Source organism: Coregonus clupeaformis, unplaced genomic scaffold, assembly GCF_020615455.1.
Source record: "Coregonus clupeaformis isolate EN_2021a unplaced genomic scaffold, ASM2061545v1 scaf1774, whole genome shotgun sequence".
Lineage (NCBI taxonomy): Eukaryota > Metazoa > Chordata > Actinopteri > Salmoniformes > Salmonidae > Coregonus > Coregonus clupeaformis.
The window spans coordinates 77,824-92,050 of NW_025535228.1; the positions used below are offsets into that span (position 1 = coordinate 77,824).

General features: G+C 42.7%; 1 protein-coding gene across 1 annotated transcript; it reads left to right on the forward strand.

Moving 5' to 3' along the window:
* The first annotated feature begins 3,139 nt into the window (after window positions 1-3,139).
* LOC121535979 (probable E3 ubiquitin-protein ligase HERC6) lies at window positions 3,140-13,966 on the forward strand. The gene is made up of 23 exons (XM_045218750.1): window positions 3,140-3,380; window positions 3,964-4,120; window positions 4,272-4,354; window positions 4,803-5,030; window positions 5,213-5,304; window positions 6,079-6,206; window positions 6,328-6,485; window positions 6,656-6,705; window positions 6,828-6,919; window positions 7,108-7,167; window positions 7,273-7,441; window positions 7,508-7,691; window positions 9,487-9,638; window positions 9,812-9,934; window positions 10,114-10,212; window positions 10,541-10,720; window positions 10,837-10,977; window positions 11,440-11,606; window positions 11,709-11,778; window positions 11,872-11,942; window positions 12,297-12,480; window positions 12,786-12,888; window positions 13,260-13,966. Exons 1-23 carry the CDS (start codon window positions 3,161-3,163, stop codon window positions 13,469-13,471), a joined length of 3,123 nt encoding a protein of 1,040 aa, XP_045074685.1. The 5' UTR covers window positions 3,140-3,160; the 3' UTR covers window positions 13,472-13,966.
* The last annotated feature ends 261 nt before the right edge of the window (window positions 13,967-14,227 follow it).

Consider the following 14,227-nt stretch of genomic DNA (forward strand, 5'->3'; position numbering starts at 1 on the left):
GATGGCGAGATCATGGAACGGGCAGTCCTTCCCCGGGAGGAAGAGCAGCTCCGTCTTGCCAGGGTTCAGCTTGAGGTGGTGATCCGTCATCCATACTGATATGTCTGCCAGACATGCAGAGATGCGATTCGCCACCTGGTTATCAGAAGGGGGAAAGGAGAAGATTAGTTGTGTATCATCAGCGTAGCAATGATAGGAGAGGCCATGTGAGGATATGACAGAGCCAAGTGACTTGGTGTATAGGGAGAAAAGGAGAGGGCCTAGAACTGAGCCCTGGGGACACCAGTGGTGGGAGCACGTGGTGCGGAGACAGCTTCTCGCCACGCCACTTGGTAGGAGCGACCGGTCAGGTAGGACGCAATCCAGGAGTGAGCCGCGCCGGAGATGCCCAGCTCGGAGAGGGTGGAGAGGAGGATCTGATGGTTCACAGTATCAAAGGCAGCAGACAGTTCTAGAAGGACAAGAGCAGAGGAGAGAGAGTTAGCTTTAGCAGTGCGGAGAGCCTCCGTGACACAGAGAAGAGCAGTCTCAGTTGAATGACCAGTCCTGAAACCTGACTGGTTTGGATCAAGAAGGTCATTCTGAGAGAGATAGCAAGAGAGTTGGCTAAAGACGGCACGCTCAATAGTTTTGGAAAGAAAAGAAAGAAGGGATACTGGTCTGTAGTTGTTGACATCAGTGGGATCGAGTGTTGGTTTTTTGAGAAGGGGAGCAACTCTCACTCTCTTGAAGACGGAAGGGACATGGCCAGCGGTCAAGGATGAGTTGATCAGCGAGGTGAGGTAGGGGAGAAGGTCACCGGAGATGGTCTGGAGAAGAGAGGAGGGGATGGGGTCAAGCGGGCAGGTTGTTGGGCGGCCTGCAGTCACAAGTCGCAGGATTTTATCTGGAGAGAGAGGGGAGAAAGAAGTCAAAGCATAGGGTAGGGCAGTGTGAGTAGGACCAGCAGTGTCATTAGACTTAACAAACGAGGATCGGATGTCGTCAACCTTCTTTTCAAAGTGGTTGACGAAGTCATCCACAGAGAGAGAGGAGGGGGGGGGGGGGGATTCAGCAGGGAGGAAAATGTGGCAAAGAGCTTCCTAGGGTTAGAGGCAGATGCTTGGAATTTAGAGTGGTAGAAAGTGGCCTTAGCAGCAGAAACAGATGAAGAAAATGTAGAGAGGAGGGAGTGAAAAGATGCCAGGTCGGCAGGGAGTTTAGTTTTCTTCCATTTCCGCTCCGCTGCCCGGAGCTCTGTTCTGTGAGCTCGCAATGAGTCATCAAGCCACGGAGCTGGAGGGGAGGACCGAGCCGGCCGGGAGGATAGGGGACACAGAGAGTCAAAGGATGCAGAAAGGGAGGAGAGGAGGGTTGAGGAGGCAGAATCAGGGGATTGGAGGGAGAAGGATTGAGCAGAGGGAAGAGATGATAGGATGGAAGAGGAGAGAGTAGTGGGAGAGAGAGAGCGAAGGTTGCGGCGGCGCATTACCATCTGTGTAGGGGCAGAGTGAGTAGTGTGGGAGGAGAGCGAGAGAGAAAAGGAAACAAAGTAGTGGTCGGAGACATGGAGGGGAGTTGCAGTGAGATTAGTAGAAGAGCAGCATCTAGTAAAGATGAGGTCAAGCGTATTGCCTGCCTTGTGAGTAGGGGGGGACGGTGAGAGGGTGAGGTCCAAAGAGGAGAGGAGTGGAAAGAAGGAGGCAGAGAGAAATGAGTCAAATGTGGACATAGGGAGGTTGAAATCCCCCAAAACTGTGAGGGGTGAGCCATCCTCAGGAAAGGAACTTATCAAGGTAAAAGGCCAAGTCCATATTATGGCAAGAACAGCTCATATATGCAAAGAGAAACGACAGTCCATCATTACTTTAAGACATGAAGATCAGTCAATACGGACAATTTCAAGAACTTTGAAAGTTTCTTCAAGTGCAGTCGCAAAAACCATCAAGCACTTTGATGAAACTGGCTCTCATGAGGACCGCCACAGGAATGGAAGATCCAGAGTTACCTCTGCTGTAGAGGATAGGTCCATTAGAGTTACCAGCCTCAGAAATTGCAGCCCAAATAAATGCTTCACAGAGTTCAAGTCACAGACACATCTCAACATCAACTGTTCAGAGGGGACTGTGTGAATCAGGCCTTCATGGTCGAATTGCTGCAAAGAAACCACTATTAAAGGACACCAATAAGAAGAAGAGACCTACTTGGGCCAAGAAACACGAGCAATGGATATTAAACCAGTGGAAATTTGTCCTTTGGTCTGAAGTCCAAATTGGAGATTTTTGGTTCCAACCGCCATGTCTTTGTGAGACGCGGTGTGGGTGAACGGAAGATCTCCGCATGTGTAGTTCCCACCGTAAAGCATGGAGGAGGAGGTGTTATGGTGTGGGGGTGCTTTGCTGTTGACACTGTCTGTGATTTATTTAGAATTCAAGGCACACTTAACCAGCATGGCTACCACAGCATTCTGCAGCGATACGCCATCCCATCTGGTTTGGGCTTAGTGGGACTATCATTTGTTTTTCAACAGGACAATGACCCAACACACCTCCAGGCTGTGTAAGGGCTATTTTACCAAGAAGGAGAGTGATGGAGTGCTGCATCAGATGACCTGGCCTCCACAATCCCCCGACCTCAACCCAATTGAGATGGTTTGGGATGAGTCGGACAGCAGAGTGAAGGAAAAGCAGCCAACAAGTGCTCAGCATATGTGGGAACTCCTTCAAGACTGTTGGAAATGCATTCCAGGTGAAGCTGGTTGAGAGAATGCCAAGCGTGTGCAAAGCTGTCATAAAGGCAAAGGGTGACTATTTGAAGAATCTAAAATCTAAAATACATTTTGATTTGTTTAACACTTCTTTGGTTACAACATGATTCGATATGTGTTATTTCATAGTTTTGATGTCTTCACTTTTATTCTACAATGTAGAAATAAAGAAAAACCCTTGAATGAGTAGGTGTGTACAAACTTTTGACTGGTACTGTATTTTTTTTTCAAGCTAAACAGGTGGGGCTCAAAACAGATGGTGTCCAATTCATTTTTTACATAAAACAATCTAGCTAATATGATCGCTGATGACTAATGTAAACCACACCCACGCGCAGTGTGGACTGCATCAGGGTGGACTGCATCATTACTAATTTAACCTCAGGCATCACCTTCATCTTCATTCACATCATCATGTTGTGCTGGGGAGACAGTTCGAGTGGACAGTTTGGTCTAAACTTTGAGAATGTGTCTGTTCCTATAGCAGGGAATATATTATCTGATAAAGTCACAGAAATTGCTTGCGGGGAGCAACACACTTTATTTCTCACGGTAGATGGCAGGATCCTATCATGCGGGCGCAACTCAAAGGGACAACTTGGCAGACAGAAGAACAGAGATTCAAAACTACCAGGTAAATCATAAATGAATGCTATCGGAATATGTAGGCAGAATTTGCAGAATAAGTGCAGATTATAATAAAAATCTTATGTAGGCTAATTTGAAAAAAGTGCTACTGGAAAAGTACGTTTGTTTGACTCTGAATCCGTTTATTCTTTTTCATCACTACTACAAATATTTTAGGGGTATTGTTCATAATGTCAGATGATAGAATGTTTAGTTTCTGCTGAGTTTAACGACAACTTTCAGAAACTGACATCCCTCAATAAAACTACTGCACAATAGGCGCTCATGGTTTGGTTCCAGTTTCGTTTCTCTCAAAATGTTGCAATGTTTCTAGAAATAGAAAAACTGGGATCGAACTTGACGTCATCCTCAAGATGACTCGGATAATGATTGATTAACTCCTTCATGCATTAAATTACATCGTATCAATGTTCTGGCATTTAACCCTTTGCAAGACAAAATATGACTTCCAAATGTAACGGTGTAAAATCAAATCAAATCAAACGTTATTCGTCACATGCGCCGAATACAACCTTACCGTGAAGTGCTTACTTACTTGTGTGTGCGTGTGTGTGTTCTACCCGTTTCAGCGCCAGTGGAGGGTCTGGCGAGAGTGGTCTCTGTGGCTTGTGGTCAGGACCACTGTGTAGCTGTGTGTGCATCAGGACAGGTGTACTCCTGGGGGGCAGGGGGGGAGGGACAGCTGGGCATCGCCCCTACTACTGTCTCCAAAGTCCCCAGACCAAGGCAAGGAAACCTCAACTTCAATTTCAAATAGATCTTGAAAGTTAAATATCCTCCATGATTTTCATTGTCAAGTAATGAGAGCCCTCTTGGATTCCACTGATCACTAACAAAGACAATATGTACTAGATATCTCCTTTTTTTTTTTTTACAGACCAGTTCCAATACCTTCGCCCTTGCCAATAACAGTGATACAGGTTGCTTGTGGAAATTCCCATTCTTTGGCCCTGACTAAAGGTATAACGTACTGTGCCTTTTGACGTAGGCCTACTGATGTTTGTCTCACACAGACTACATTCCATCTAAATTATGATAACCACATTGCATCAGTTAGACTACACTTCAAACCTAAAAGGATTATTCAGCTGTCCCCATAGGAGAACCCTTTGGAGAACCCTTTTTGGTTCAAGGTAGAACGCTTGTGGGTCCCATGTAGAACCCTTTTCTCAGAGGGTTCTACATGGAACCCAAAATGGTTCTACCTGGAGCCACAAAGGGTTCTGCCTGGAACCAAAAAGGGTTATCCTATGGGGACAGCCGAAGAACCCTTTTGGAACCCTTTTTTCTAAGTGTACCTCAAAAGGACAGTGAGATGATATTTACACAGTTGATTGTGAAAGAATCTAACTCCAGAGTTATTGTTATGTCTTTGTAATGTAATATGTGATTTCTTTGTCTTCTACAGGGGGACAGGTGTTCTCATGGGGTCTGAACAGCCATGGACAGCTGGGCCTGGGGAAGGAGGTGCCTCTGCAGCCCATACCTGCCCTGGTGCGCTCCCTCACTGGGGTCCCAGTGACCCAGGTAGCAGCCGGAGGAACCCACACTCTGGCCCTCACCCTCCCAGGCCTGGTCTACTGCTGTGGGGCAAACGGGGCTGGGCAGCTGGGACTCAACCGTGTGGATGAGAAAGGTACTACGGCACACTCTACTTCTCTTCGTACGCTACTTGTATAAAAAGCTAATCAGGCTTATCCACCAGCATTTTCTAATTTGAACTTGATTCCTTTGTTATAACCACTAAGTCATTTTACAGATGTCTGATAATGAGTGGGAACATTGCACTGTAAGTATGATGCTTGTTCCCCCTGCCAGGCCGGTACAACATCTGTGCAGTGCCTGAACTCAGAGTCTTGGGGGTTTCCTTCATCAGCTGTGGAGAGGCACATACTGCTGTTCTCACCAAGGTATCATACTATTACTGTGGAGAGGGACACTGCTGTTCTCACCAAGGTATCATACTATTACTGTGGAGAGGGACACTGCTGTTCTCACCAAGGTATCATACTATTACTGTGGAGAGGGACACTGTTGTTCTCACCAAGGTATCATACTATTACTGTGGAGAGGGACACTGTTGTTCTCACCAAGGTATCATACTATTACTGTGGAGAGGGACACTGCTGTTCTCACCAAGGTATCATACAATTACTGTCGTTTTACTGAAGGCTCCAAGGGAGATGTTGGTGTGAAAGGAGACAAATCTGACGGCAGGTCATTAAGTTGAGAAAAAGTACAGTGGGCCCACTGGGAGATAGTTCTGCACACAAAGTCAGCAACCTCTCAAAGATACAATTATCACATATTGGTAAATATAGCCAGTTATACAAAATGACCTTGAACAGAGGTCAAAAACAAGTCATCAAGTGTCTGGCGGGTGTCTGGGAGAGAGGCTACACATTTAACCATACAAGTCATCTGAGAGCATGAATACAATCTCATACTAAATGTGAAGTTACAGTTAGGAATATCACAGGTTATACAGAATATGTCCTGATTATGGCTTTTAATACAGATCGAGCCTCAGGGCTACCAGGGGTAAAGGTCAGTCCAGTGTGTCGACCCTTCAATACTATTATACTGTCTCTTTAAGAAGTGATTAGGGCCCTGACCTGACCACACCAGGAACAACTCTGGGCTTGACTTGTCAACAACTGGTTCTGGTTCTTTGTGGTCTTTAGGATGGACAGGTGTTCACCTTTGGAGAGGGAAGCCGAGGCCAGCTTGGGCACGACGCATCAGCTAACGAACTCATACCCAAACTGGTGGAGGGCCTGGATGGACTGGTCTCACAGATAGCATGTGGCAGGTAATGACCAACAGCATAATGTTACTTCTACACATATATACACATATAATAAACAGATAGGAAACCAATCTTGAACATTCTCAGTCTGACTGTGTTTTTTGTCTTACTGTAACTCTGCCAGCCATCACACCCTGGTGCTGGGGTCCTCAGGTCAACTCTGGGCCTTTGGCAGTGGGGTCAAAGGTCAGCTAGGGACTGGCAACACAGAGGGCAGCTTGCGACCCACCTCAGTGCTGCTGAAAAGGGCTTCTGGTGGGGCAGCGACAGTCATACACAACGGTACCGGATACAATGTCTATTCTATTCTCTTCTATCTTTTATTTGATTCTATTCAATTCTATTATGCATCTACATACTGACTATGTAGTGTTTGGATGACTGAATAAGAACACATAACGAGACTTGATGTCCCTACAACCTCTTCTGTACATTTGTCTTTTTTTTATCAGACATGAAGATATCAGTGGGATGGAATTCAAACTTCATTTACACTGCTGAGGTAATGTTTCTGACCTTTTTATACCTCAATAATAGGGAGACTGAAACATTCTAAATGTCTCAAGCAGCTAGTTCATGTTTGAGATATGTTAATTTATTATATTGCTTTATCTGCCTTTGTAGAGTTCTGAAAGAGAACAGCCAATCGGGAGGTTAGATGAAGCCAAGCTGAAAAAATGGCTGACGATGGAGCAAGGAAATGCAGAGGCGCAAAGGTTCTAAAATATATATATTTTTAAAGAATATTAAAACATACAATCTACCGTAGACAAAGATTCTTTGTTCGTTTTTTAAAATGTTCTAGCTAACTCAAAATGAAATAAACAAACATTTATTGTACAGTTGTATTTCTTATAGTATAATTGTACTGAAACATAAAATGTGTCCACATTTGTTCCAACAGAGAAATATCCTTGATGTTCTCAACAAGTTCAAGTCTTGTGGCCAGTTTCACCAAAGTCAAGTAAGCGATTTTAAAATGGAAGGTTTGGATAGTTTAAAATAAACTGTGTGTGTACAGTATGTTGTGTCAATGATAATGCTATACACATGCTATACCCTCTACCAGTGAGTCTCCATCAACTAAAGCTGCAGGAGCTTTGACAGTGGACCTAGAGGCTGCTAGCCAGGCTTTTGATCAGCTCTTCAACATACCATGGATCAGGAAATCAGCTAAGATTAACTCACTCTTCAAAGACTTATACAAATATCAACAATCTATTAAATATCAATATTTATTTTGAATGGAGGATCATGATAGCATAATGTTACTCTCTTCATGTCTCTATATATTTTCCATATAGGTAAATATATTGCCACTGGTGGACACTCTTCGCGTTTCAGCAGCTGTCATCAAATCACCAGAGATCTTTATGATACTACCCACAATCCCTCTTCTCCACGATGACCAGAACGTCATGAACATGGTTATAGCTTTAGCAATAGTTATCGTTGAGGATCTGAGTGAGACAGCCATGAAAACTTTAAGTAAATAACCTCTGACCTTGTCAGTTTATCAGCAGATTTGGCATCAGTATGATTTTACAGAATACTTTTATAATAGAAGCATGTCTGACACTGTGAAATATAACTATACAGTGGGGAAAAAAAGTATTTAGTCAGCCACCAATTGTGCAAGTTCTCCCACTTAAAAAGATGAGAGAGGCCTGTAATTTTCATCATAGGTACACGTCAACTATGACAGACAAAATGAGATTTATTTTCCAGAAAATCACATTGTAGGATTTTTAATGAATTTATTTGCAAATTATGGTGGAAAATAAGTATTTGGTCAATAACAAAAGTTTCTCAATACTTTGTTATATACCCTTTGTTGGCAATGACACAGGTCAAACGTTTTCTGTAAGTCTTCACAAGGTTTTCACACACTGTTGCTGGTATTGTGGCCCATTCCTCCATGCAGATCTCCTCTAGAGCAGTGATGTTTTGGGGGCTGTCGCTGGGCAACACGGACTTTCAACTCCCTCCAAGATTTTCTATGGGGTTGAGATCTGGAGACTGGCTAGGCCACTCCAGGACCTTGAAATGCTTCTTACGAAGCCACTCCTTCGTTGCCCGGGCGGTGTGTTTGGGATCATTGTCATGCTGAAAGACCCAGCCACGTTTCATCTTCAATGCCCTTGCTGATGGAAGGAGGTTTTCACTCAAAATCTCACGATACATGGCCCCATTCATTCTTTCCTTTACACGGATCAGTCGTCCTGGTCCCTTTGCAGAAAAACAGCCCCAAAGCATGATGTTTCCACCCCCATGCTTCACAGTAGGTATGGTGTTCTTTGGATGCCACTCAGCATTCTTTGTCCTCCAAACATGACGAGTTGAGTTTTTACCAAAAAGTTCTATTTTGGTTTCATCTGACCATATGACATTCTCCCAATCCTCTTCTGGATCATCCAAATGCACTCTAGCAAACTTCAGACGGGCCTGGACATGTACTGGCTTAAGCAGGGGGACACGTCTGGCACTGCAGGATTTGAGTCCCTGGCGGCGTAGTGTGTTACTGATGGTAGGCTTTGTTACTTTTGTCCCAGCTCTCTGCAGGTCATTCACTAGGTTCCCCCGTGTGGTTCTGGGATTTTTGCTCACCGTTCTTGTGATCATTTTGACCCCACGGGGTGAGATCTTGCGTGGAGCCCCAGATCGAGGGGAGATTATCAGTGGTCTTGTATGTCTTCCATTTCCTAATAATTGCTCCCACAGTTGATTTCTTCAAACCAAGCTACTTACCTATTGCAGATTCAGTCTTCCCAGCCTGGTGCAGGTCTACAATTTTGTTTCTGGTGTCCTTTGACAGCTCTTTGGTCTTGGCCATAGTGGAGTTTGGAGTGTGACTGTTTGAGGTTGTGGACAGGTGTCTTTTATACTGATAATAAGTTCAAACAGGTGCCATTAAAACAGGTAACGAGTGGAGGACAGAGGAGCCTCTTAAAGAAGAAGTTACAGGTCTGTGAGAGCCAGAAATCTTGCTTGTTTGTAGGTGACCAAATACTTATTTTCCACCATAATTTGCAAATAAATTCATTACAAATCCTACAATGTGATTTTCTGGATTTTTTTTTCTCAATTTGTCTGTCATAGCTGACGTGTACCTATGATGAAAATTACAGGCCTCTCTCATCTTTTTAAGTGGGAGAACTTGCACAATTGGTGGCTGATTAAATACTTTTTTCCCCCACTGTATGTAGGCTACATAACCTATGTTATAAGATAATTGTTTTTTGGTCAAGCAATATGATGGACATATTTTTGTACCATCTTATAGAAGAGTGGTGGTCCTCGATGGAGACAAACATCATGACTAAGCACATTCTGATGTGGAAGAATGCCTTGTCATTCATGCTGAGGAACGGTCTTCTGGTTACCCACAACCCCGGAGTCAAATTCCTGCTGGAAACCCTCAAGTACCTCAACAGAGTCAGTGTCTGTGTCAATCATTTTATAATGCTCCTGACCATTTTCTGTAGTTGCCGTCTATGTCATTATTGTTGATCATGCCCTAACATACTTCATATTGTGAACTGTTCACTCCTCATGTGCAAGGGACATGTGCAAATCTATTTTGATGCTGACATTATGTTATTTCAAAGGCAAACAAAAGGGTCAGAAGAACCCAGAAAGTTCCAGCCAGTACCTTTTATGTGGAAGAGATCATTGATAGGGTCCTTCCTATGGAGGATGTGAAGCTTTGGCGTTTTTGGTCAAAAAGGGAGGTAATAAAATAACCAAATCATCTGTAAATTACAAAAATGTTAGAATGATAATGTGGTGGATACGGATCTGGTTTCACTTGTCCAGTTCTTTCAGTGCAGATTGAAGGAATGAGACAAAGAGAGGGAACCCATTTAGACTATTGAGATGCACCTTCAGTTTTCTTTTGTGTCACTTCTAGGACACGCAGTCAACACCTGTCATCTTTTGCCGTTACCCATTTGTGTTGAATCTGATCTGCAAGATGGCAATTTTCAACAATAACGCACATTTTACAAAGGTATACTGTATTATTCCACTGGCTTCTTTATATCCTTTTATTGAACCCATGTTTTCAAGTATACAATAGCCTACACAGTGGTTTCCAAAGACCAGTCTGTATACCACTCTAAATAGACCCTGGAGCTGACCCTGTACATAGCTTACTTACTTTCTCGTGTTCTTATTTCTATTTCTTGTGTGTTTTTGTTCTACTTTACTTTTTTAAATGTTTTTTACTGATATTGATTACTACATTGTTGGGAAAGTGCAAGCAGGAACTGCACTTCACTGTACTTGTGCACGGGGCATAAAAAAACTTGAAACTAGTGTATATTTATATATTGCAGGAGGTTCACAAACTCACCCACCTGCTGACAGTGATGTGTCCTTCTGGAACGTCCCGAGACAACCCAAACTCAACCCCTGCTCCAGTCTTCCAGCTAAACCTAAGGCGCCTATCACTCATCGAAGACACCTTCAGACAACTGGGTGCTGCAGATCACGATTACTTCCAGAGAGAACTTGTGGTAAAATTATGACAACCAGAATTAGGAAGGACAAATGTTGGAAAAAGCTTTTCGCAAAGACTACAAGACGATGTTAGAACTCAACCTAAATGTACCTCTTATGCTTTATCCCTCAGGTGCAGTTTGTGGAGGACATGAAGCTGTCGCTCGTCAACATAAGGGACTTCTTCCTCCATGTGTTTGATGAGCTGTTGGCACCAGAGTCTGAGATGTTCATGTACAACGACACCAAGACACTGGTCTGGTTCCCTGCCAAGGTAAGAATTTGAATTAGGGAATTGCGATTTCATTACTGTAGAATAAATCACTGCACTCTCAAGCAAATTAAAATAGATGAGTAATGGTATGGTGGAATATTCTAAAAACAATCAAAATACATTTAGTAAGTCCATACCAAAAATCTTCCACAGAGATGCAACCACTAAAGTAGTGCCACTATCTACACTCTATCAATCAATATAGCATTGTGTACGTGTATAATCACCATCACTCCCTACACTCCCCCTGATGTACCAAGGTTTTATTATTAGTTTGGCTGTCTTGTACACATTCATAGCTAAAAGCTGAATTGCAGTATACAGACAAAAAAAAATACAAAAAAAGGATATAAAAGTTAGTTGACGAAGAAAAAAATTAGTCTTGACAGCTTGGGATGGTGCCTGCTCTGGTTTATTCTTGATCTCTGCCTTGGCTCATGTGCCACCTACCCTTACTACCAGCCCAGAGTGGAGGAGAAGAGCTACTTCCTGTTTGGTGTCTTGTGTGGCATGGCCCTGTACAACCACAACATTGTACACCTGCCCTTCCCTTTGGCCCTGTTCAAGAAGATGGTGGGGGTCAAGCCCTCACTGGAGGACCTGAGAGAGTTTGATCCTGTTTTAGGAAAGTAGGTTTTGTATTTTAGAATGTGCATTTTAGCATTGAATTGGTATCCCTTAGAAATTGATTAAAATTTTTCAACAACTATTTATTTTCATTGTAATTGAAGGAGTTTGCGGTACCTCTTGGAGGACTACACTGACGATGATGTTGAAGAAAACCTGGACATGACCTTCACCGTATGTATTGCATTCAAACTGTTTGATTGTTGAGCAATGAAATATCACTAGGTACAGTATGTGAAAAGTTGTAAAACTGTTTATTTTCATCAGGTGATCTGGGATGACTTGAAGGTGGAGCTTGATCCCAAAGAAACAGGAAAACCAGTCACAAGTTCTAACAAGTAAGGTTACAGCAACATTTAATCCTACGGATGTAAGATCTGAATCTGATCACTCTGTTGCAGGAGAACTTTCCTGCAATGCAGAACATTTTAAAAGTGTAGTAAATATTTGAGGTTTAAAAAGGCTTCAGACTTGATTTTCCCTTACGAAAAATGTATTAACCCCTACAAAAATGTCCATTAATTATAATCCACATAATATAATTCACATTTCCTGTTGCTGCAGGATTATTTTCCGGCTGTAGCAAACTGGCTCACATTTTAGAAGTTAGAAGTTACAACAAGCATGCTTTCTGCTTGTTCTGTTTTCTGTGTTTACATTTTTTTATTAAAATACCATTCATTCTTTGACAGGAAGCAGTTTGTTGATGCCTACGTGAACCTCGCCTTCAACCAATCAGCGGAGAAGGTGTTTGAAGAGTTCAGGAGAGGCTTCTTCAAGGTGTGTGACAGAGACGTGGTGGAGTTCTTCCAGCCTGAGGAGCTCAGGGGAGTCATGGTGGGGAAAGAGGACTACGACTGGGACACGCTCAAACAGGTCTATAGAAATACAACCATCATTCATTTCTCAGTATGGGGCTGGGTGCTGACTTGAGAAATGAGGGCATAAATCAATCAATGTGTTGATGCATTTATATCAATGGGGGATTTGCTTTGATGTTCAAGTTATGGGTATGTATCTCAATTTAGGACTGGGACTAGGAGATAATGTGCTATACATTGCCTAGCTGTACATGGTGCTTTGTGACATACTGTATGACTTTGAGTGGTGAATCGTTTAAATGGAGTGCGAGTTTAATATTGTTGAATTATTGCTGCCATTTGTTTTTTTTGTATATCCAGAACACTGTGTATGATGGAGAGTACCATGCCAGACATCCCAACATCGTCACATTCTGGGAGGCTTTTGAGGAACTGACAGATGACCAAAAGAAAGCTTTCCTCCGTAAGTATGGCACTAAATTGTTGAGTAAAACTGGAGGAACCATACAGTCTTTCATAATGCTGGTTTAGGGTTTTGTCTGCATATTTGATCTTCCTGTTCTACAAGAGCATTTACAAAAAAAATGTGTCTGAACACGTTTGAGTGATTAGCAGACACTTATCCAGAGTAACTTACAGGAGCAATTAGGGTTTAGTGCCTTGCTCAAGGGCACAACAGCATATTTTTAACCTATTCTGCTCTAGGATTTGAACCAGGAACTTTTCGGTTGCTGGCCTACTGCTCTTAATCGCTAGGCTACCTGCCGCACAACGACATTCACTATATTTCTTCCCATTCTGTCTACCTTTCACGATCTCTCCCCTCCTTCTCAGTGTTCCTGACGGGCTGTGATCGCGCTCCCATCCTGGGCATGGACAACATCCAGATGAAGATAGCAGTCCTGCAGAACTCTACTGAACTACATTTCCCAGAATCCCTTACCTGCCACTTCCTCCTGCTGCTGCCCATCTACCCCTCCAAGGAGATGCTGCTGGCCAGGCTCAAAGAGGCGGTGGCCCACAACAGAGGCTTCTGGAAGGAGTAACGGACAGTATATATAGGCTACTGCTGTGTTCATCATTTCATTCAATGTGTTTCTTACATGTTCAGTTTAGCATAGGATTTTGATTGTGTTGATATAGCCTTCATCTAGGTTCAGATTTTACACTTTCTTTTAAAAACTTGTAAATCTTGGCTTTTTCTTGACTTTTTCAAGTGAAAATGTGAAAATTGCAAATGTAGGATATGTAGGCCTACCCTATTACAGAAAATAACATTCCTTGACTTAATGTTCATTCATTCTGATTGTGATATATACAAATTATTATTATTCAGTAATACACATTCAATAAAAGACATTCAGTAATAGACATTCAGTAATATATACATTCAGTAATAGACATTCAAGAGCCTACTTATGCATGTTTTCTTTATTGATATGGTGTGGCATTTTCTGTCATTCTATTTGGGAACATCCTTTTTTTCTGAACACGTCTGCATCATCTTTTGACATTTATGTCTGTATCTTGTGTTTTATTGACAGAATAATTATTCATGTATCTAATAAATAGAGATGATTACTTTCACCTTAAAGTGTTTTCTTTTATCAATGGGTACTGCTTTCAGCACTCCGATGCAGAGCAGTGGTGTGGTTTCTCCAACAACGTGCATAACCTTCCCAGCTAGCACATAACGTTCTGAGAACCATATGTTTCTTAGAGCGTGGTTGTCCTATGGTTATTTTGCATACAACCTTCCCATATCGTTTCCTCATGGTTCTATTTAAAGTAATGTTCTCAAA

Coding starts and splice junctions, on each gene's coding strand:
- LOC121535979 (XM_045218750.1), top strand. CDS start 3,161: ATGTTGTGCTGGGGAGACAGTTCGAGTGGACAGTTTGGTCTAAACTTT. Junction 6,207..6,327: donor TCACAGATAGCATGTGGCAG/GTAATGACCAAC, acceptor TAACTCTGCCAG/CCATCACACCCTGGTGCTGG. Junction 11,607..11,708: donor TTTGATCCTGTTTTAGGAAA/GTAGGTTTTGTA, acceptor TTGTAATTGAAG/GAGTTTGCGGTACCTCTTGG.